This window comes from Sinocyclocheilus anshuiensis, unplaced genomic scaffold (assembly GCF_001515605.1).
Source record: "Sinocyclocheilus anshuiensis isolate Anshui unplaced genomic scaffold, SAMN03320099.WGS_v1.1 scaffold272, whole genome shotgun sequence".
In the NCBI taxonomy this organism is placed as follows: domain Eukaryota; kingdom Metazoa; phylum Chordata; class Actinopteri; order Cypriniformes; family Cyprinidae; genus Sinocyclocheilus; species Sinocyclocheilus anshuiensis.
In genome coordinates, this window is record NW_015554117.1 from 674,172 (window position 1) to 681,100 (window position 6,929).

The 6,929-nt window shown below is 36.5% G+C and overlaps 1 protein-coding gene across 1 annotated transcript; it reads right to left on the minus strand.

Annotated features, from left to right (window-relative positions):
- Window positions 1-1,713: 1,713 nt before the first annotated feature.
- Window positions 1,714-5,538, minus strand: LOC107669855 (protein NLRC3-like). The gene is made up of 3 exons (XM_016462282.1): window positions 5,496-5,538; window positions 2,284-3,481; window positions 1,714-1,891 (listed from the first exon to the last, which is right to left on the minus strand). The coding sequence occupies exons 1-3, from the start codon at window positions 5,536-5,538 to the stop codon at window positions 1,714-1,716; spliced, it is 1,419 nt and encodes a 472-aa protein (XP_016317768.1).
- Window positions 5,539-6,929: the final 1,391 nt, after the last annotated feature.

Sequence of the window (6,929 nt, forward strand, 5' to 3'; positions counted from 1 at the left end):
CTAAAATCAAATCTGTGCATACGCACATTTTATAAATGAGGCCCCAGCTCTTTTAATCCTGAAAAGCTATGATATAGTCTAACACTCATGAACATTAGTAGTGACATGTAAGCCTATTCTTAATTGTAAGGAGTAAGAACAAAATTGGCATTCTTAAAAGTTGACACTTAAATGGATAGTACATCAAAAAATAACAATTCTGTCATCATTTACTCACCCTCAAGTTCTTCCAAACCTATATGAGTTTCTTTCTTCTGCTGAGCACAAAAGAAGATATTTTGATATTTCCATCAATATTGAAAAAATGAAATACTGTGGAAGTCAGTGGGTAGAGAGTGTGGATGAAATATTTGTTTGTGGATTTTATTAAATTTTTTCACTTTTGTTACTTTCATTTAATCACCTGCTCAAAATGATTAAATCTATTTGAGTTTTACCTTATTTAACTCATCTTTTTGTTTTCAAGTTTGGATCACATGAATCATTATTAATTAGACTAAATGCTTTAGATGGTCATATCTTCATCTTTCACAACTTCCAGTCCTTGTCAGTTTGTGTATATTTTGAGTGAGAGTCTTGAGGATCTCTCATCCCTGAGTATAAAACATAAGCTACTGTGGTGGCTTCTTCCGTTGCTGTGAAGAATCTTTCTCAGAGTCTTGGAGTTTTGATGCCAGAAGAGATTTTATTTTCAGAGACAATAAAACCTGAGAGAACTCTGCAGAGCAATCTCCAGACTCTTTTTCTGTACTCTCTTATATACTGTTCGTTCTCTAGGTGTGTTTAATGGTTTCATTCATATTTGTTATGGGATCATCACGATGCAGTCATGAGGCCTTAATTTTATGTTCTGTGAAAATAAGGGCCCCATTATGTGCCATCATGTGCTTATCATGTACTTCACCATATGTCTGCACATTCCATTCTCATACAGATTTCTATACATGCAGGCAAATACACGATTATAATAGTAGAATAACTTAATACATAAATGGCCACATTCACACAGATTATACCTGAACAATTTACATTTTGATTCATTAAAATCTTCTACACTACTAAACATTTTTATTAAACTGTCGTAAAAGCAATATTGCACTAGTGCGGTTGGTCTGGAAGTAAATAGCCTGTGCTGGTTTTCGAGACATATTATATTTATTTTTTATTTTTTCATTTGTTTTGGTTATACATGCATTTCAAATCTTTAATTTTTTTCATAGATTAACAAGAAGACCTTTCAATTAAAGCATATGCTTGAATAAATGCAATGAAAGAAAAATATCTCTACAACTCTTGTGATGTTTCAAAGCAACTTTATTTGAACAATAACAATTGCATTATCAGAATCTCACTTATTTGAGTGACTGCGCAGATGATTGAGAGCTAATGCTTGAGGTAGAGACCTGCGCGGGACGGATTTTTCAGTATATATGCAGAAATATATCTTATCTGGTCTCGCTCCCGCCCGCGACATTCATGTTTTGTCCCGCTCCCGCCCGCAAAAGCCCGCATAAAAGTAATCTATATAGATTTTCATCACAATTAAAATAATCAAAGACTTAAACTACTTCAGTCTGTGTGCATTGAATTTATTTAATACACGAGTTTCACAATTTGAGTTGAATGACTGAAATAAATGAACTTTTCCACGACATTCTAATTTATTGAGATGCACCTGTACTTTACATTGTGTTTCATGGTGAGAGTCCAATCTTACCACAGGTTCTTCAGTTTACACTGAGGATCCTTGAGTACAGTAGAGAGAAAATTTACTCCAGAACTTCCTAGATTATTATTAAACAGAGTCAGTTGTCTCAGGTGTGAGGGGTTTGATCTCAGAGCTGAAGCCAGAGCAGCACAACTTTCATCTGTGAGACCACAATTCCTCAACCTGTAGAGAACAATGACATTCCTCATTCTCTGATATCCGTTAAGCAGTAAATCCATTATTGAAGAGAAAAATACAAACTTAAAGCACAAATCAACTTTTGATGGATCATCGGACTGAGATCTAAAACGCCACAGAGCATCAGGCTCGTTAAAGAAAGATAAATAAGATTATTGCACAATGTCAGTGGTTTAACAAAACATTTGAATAACTGATAAATCTAATTTATTCATATGCAACTGCTCTGACTTCAAAATCTTATGGTGTTATTTATTAGAAAACACATCAAAAGACTGACCACTAAACTCTGGATAGCATCTGCAGCACTGAGGCTATTTGAGCTTTTATTTTCTTTATGTTTTAACAGTGAAGTGATTGTTTTCAGTTATACTTACTGAACTGATCTGGATTCTTTAATCACAGGCAGCAGTTTCTGAAAAACTTCCAGTTTTTTGGTTTCATTGTTTCCTTCAACAAATTTATTAATGTCAAACTCATCCGGCATCTTCTCTGAGGTCAACAACACAAAAGCTACAGCTGACCACTGAGCTGAAGAGAGTTTGGCTTTATTTATTGATCCAGATCTCAGATACTGTTGTATTTCCTCCACTAGTGAATGATCACCCAGTTCATTCAGACAGTGGAACAGATTGATGGATTTCTCTGGAGAGTTAATGGTCCTGATCTTCATCTTGATGTACTCCACTGTTTCCTCATTGCTGTCAGAGCTGCTTCTTGTCCGTTTCATTAGTCCTTGTAGGAGAATCTGATGAGACTCCACTGACAGACCCAGAAGAAACCGCAGGAAAAGGTCCAGATGTCCATTTTTACTCTGTAGAGCCTCATTCACAGCTCTCGGATGTAGGTCTGATAAAGTATACTTAAAAAACATTGAGAGGTCAGAGGACAAACTAGAGAAAATTTGTGAGCAGTTCTTTATAAAAAAGAGGTGCACATATAGAGCCGCTAGATGTTCCTGAACAGTCAGATGAACAAAGCAGAAGACTTTCCCCTGATACAAGCCAAACTCCTCTCTGAAGATCTGAGTGCACAATCCTGAGTACACTGATGCTTCTGTCACATCAATGCCACACTCTCTCAGGTCTTCCTCATAGAAGATCAGGTTGCCTTTCACAAGCTGCTGAAAAGCCACTTTCCCCAGTTTGAGGATCATGTCTTCATCTGTCACGTTCTTCTCATAGTCCTTCTCATGTTTGATGTTGGTCTGAAGGATCAGGAAGTGTGTGTACATTTGAGTGAGAGTCTTGGGAATCTCTCCACTCTCTGCTTGACTCAACATCTTCTCGAGAACAGCGGCTGAGATCCAGCAGAACACTGGGATGTGGCACATGATGTAGAGGCTCCTTGATGACTTCAGGTGTGAGATGATTGTATTGGCCAGACTCTGATCACTGATTCTCTTCCTGAAGTATTCCTCCTTCTGTGGGTCATTGAAGCCTCGTACCTCTGTCACTCGATGGACACACTCAGAGGGGACGAGATCAGCTGCTGCTGGTCCGGAGGTGATCCAGATGAGAGCAGAGGGAAGCAGATTCCTCACAATGAGGTTCGTCAGCAGCACGTCCACTGAGGCTGATTCACTTACAATCACACAACCTCACATCGCTCTGAAAATCCAGAGACAGACGACACTCGTCCAGACCATCAAAGATGAACAACACTTTATATTCATCACTGGATGATATATATATATATATATGTTTCATTCGTCCAATTAAAAAAATTTAGGGTAGGACCTAATGATTCACATCTATATTTTTTAACTTGAGCCAATGAAAAATAAATAACTTGCCCTTAGGCAATGATATGCAAGGCTACAAGAAGTCTCAGTTAGCTTAGTGCAGTACACGCAGCAAGGTTTTTTTTTAATTACATAAATAAAAAGAAAACAGAATACAACAAGAATAGAGCAATAGTGTTAGAGGACTTTTTGCTTTTGTTAATTGTATAATAAATAAAAAGAAAACAAATAGATATAAAAGATTAGAGAAGATAATATAAAAAAAAGAAAGAAAAACAAGCAGTTAGTACATGAATAGAGTGCAAGTCTAAAAGGGGCAAGTTTGTTTTTTTTGTTTTTTATTCAAAGAAAATTAGAATAGAGAGTGCTAGAGTTATAGAGGGTCAAATAAAGATTGCCTAAATGGGACTTTGTAAAAAAAATTCTCATGAGCACACGAAAGTTTCTCGTGAGCATGCGAAAGTCTATGTATTTTTTATTTTTGCAAAGGTCCCTTTAGGGGCTCCGTTTTTTGCTCATCTTTTTGTTTTAATTGTTCTTCAAGTTTGGTTCACATGAATCCTCATTAAATAGACTAAATGCTTTAGATGATCATGTCTTCTTCTTTCACATATTCTGGTCCTGTGCTTGTGTGTCTCAATGATCAGGACATCAATTAAAGCATGCTCTTAATAAATTGCAAGAATACAAATACATAAATCTGACATTAGTAAAGCAATACTTCTACTCAAAATCAAAGAAAAACATCTCTACAAACCTTGTGATGTTTCAAAGCAACTTTATTTGAACAAATTAAAAACACAACTCTATTTGAACAATAACATAATATTTGCATTATCAGAATCTCATTTATTTGATCTACTGCGCAGATGATTGAGAGCTGATGTTTGAGGTTCCTCTCCATCATGTGTTTAGATGTGCTTGTTTAAGTGGCCTTTTTGTGTGAAACTCCTTCCACACTGCGGGCAGCTGAACGGTTTTTCATCATTATGAATCCTGTGGTGCTGCTTCAGATGGATAGCTGCTGTAAAGCTCTTGCCACACTCAAAACACATGTGATCCCGCACAGCATCATGGATCTTTAGGTGCTGTTTCAAAGAGTCCAACCGTGGAAAACTCTTTCCACACAAAGAGCATTTATGGGGCTTCTCATTCATATGAAGTGTCAGGTGTTTTTTTAGATTTGCTGATGAGGTAAAATTCTTCCCACACTGATCACACTTAAATGTTTTCTCTCCAGAGTGATGCCGCATATGATAACTGAGTCCTGATGACTGTATGAAGCTCTTCCCACACTGATGGCTCGTGTGCGGTTTCTCTCCAGTGTGAATTCTTTCATGTGTCACAAGGTGGCCTTTTCCTTTGAAACTCAGTCCACATTGAGAGCAGGTGAACGGTCTTTCTGTAGAGTGAGTTTTCTGATGCTTTCGCAGATATTCAGGTGTAATGAAGGTCTTTCCACACTCAACACACAGAAGAATGGATCTTCTGGTGTTTCTTGCAGTTGGCCAGCCGTGAAAAACTCTTTCCACACACTCGACACAAATGAGGCCTCTCTTGTACTTCCATCTAATCTAAAACAAACTGTATTCATAGTGAAACTTAACAAATCACGCTACTATGATTTTATAACTGAGGCTTTGCTACCTTAATGTTCCTTAGCATTCAATAACGAAGAATCAAAAAAGGACACCAACCTCTTTGCTCCTCAGTATCTTCATGTATCTCACTGCATGGATTTGAATAATTCATGTCCTCACTCTCCTCTTCAAATCGTTTCAGTAGTATTTCACACAAATTCAGATGTCACATACGGAGTTTGACAAACATATAGCCAGCATTTACTGGTGAAATACTGTGTGGCAAAGAGGCTAAAAGCACCAGACATGGCGAAATCAAAATATGTCAGAAATATAAAGTATTTATAAAGGTTATATATTTAGTAGCATTAAGGTTATTTGAATAAATGTGACTTCTAAATAACAATAATAATAATTATTATTATTAGATACACATTGCGTTCCAAAAAGTGTTAATATATAAATGTTGCAATTGAAACTGCATATAATTAGTAAACAGTTATAACGTTTAAAATCATTAGATAATAAAGATAAATGTAGATAATAATAAAAAAATCACAATCTAAGTGTAAACAGGTCAGTATAATGTTGTGCAGGAACACATTTCACTCTCCTGAACAGTAACGTTACTGACATTTATTTTTCCAATAAATGTACGAGACTCTTTAAAATCTACAGTTCTTATATATATATATATATATATATATATATATATATATACACATATATATATACACACACACACACACACACACACACACATACAAATTCAAATTTGCATAAGTTTGCATAGACTTATAATAAACTTTTGCAAAATGGAAATATGCACAGGACTTTAAATTCATAATATTTACAGAATATAGAGTAAAATATAAATTATGCACTGGCCCTGGGGAAAGCATCTCTCAAGGCGGTAGAAGATGAAAACATGATGCGATGACGGGACTAGATGTGATGCTGCGAAAGTCACCAGCCGAGCAGAAAATGTAGGCTACCTGCATTTGGTGTTTTCGTTTTCTAGAAATCGATCATCTTCCACGTGTGACTGTCTGCATGCGGCATCCGTCGGAAATCAGCCACAATTTCATTACAGCCTCTTCTGTTAATATTAACGAGCATTTTCAGCTTGAACCGGTCAAACTCTCAAGCACTGCATTTGTCTCTCGACCTGTGTTTGGGGCGTGGCTACATGTATCGCTCCGCCCACAACTACTCTCATTGGCTCGTACATGGATTGATGAGCAAATGAATCGTTTTATATCGTCAAAAATACACCATCATTTCGCAAATCGGAAGTCGCACTTGAGTCTCGATTTCATTACTTTAAAATAACGACGGACAGCTTTTCCTGAAATGTAGTGATGTAAAATATACCAGACTGTAGTTCACAAGAATGGCCACCAGGTGGAGCCAAAATTCACCTTTTCAAGATCCATCACAAAGTAAAGTATTTCACTATTCTTAGAATTTTTGTGGGTTGAGTTCAAATATTTTGATATTTAACAAAAACAGATTTTTGGCTGCCCGCGACCCTACAGATAATAAGCGTTTTGAAAAACTGATAGATGGATTGATAATAAATTGATATTGGGTGTTAACATGAACCACAGACACATAAAGGGTAGCGATGGTGTAGTAGTCGTTGAGGAATCTCTCTCTCTCTCTCTCTCTCTCTCTCTCTCTCTCTCTCTCTCTCTCT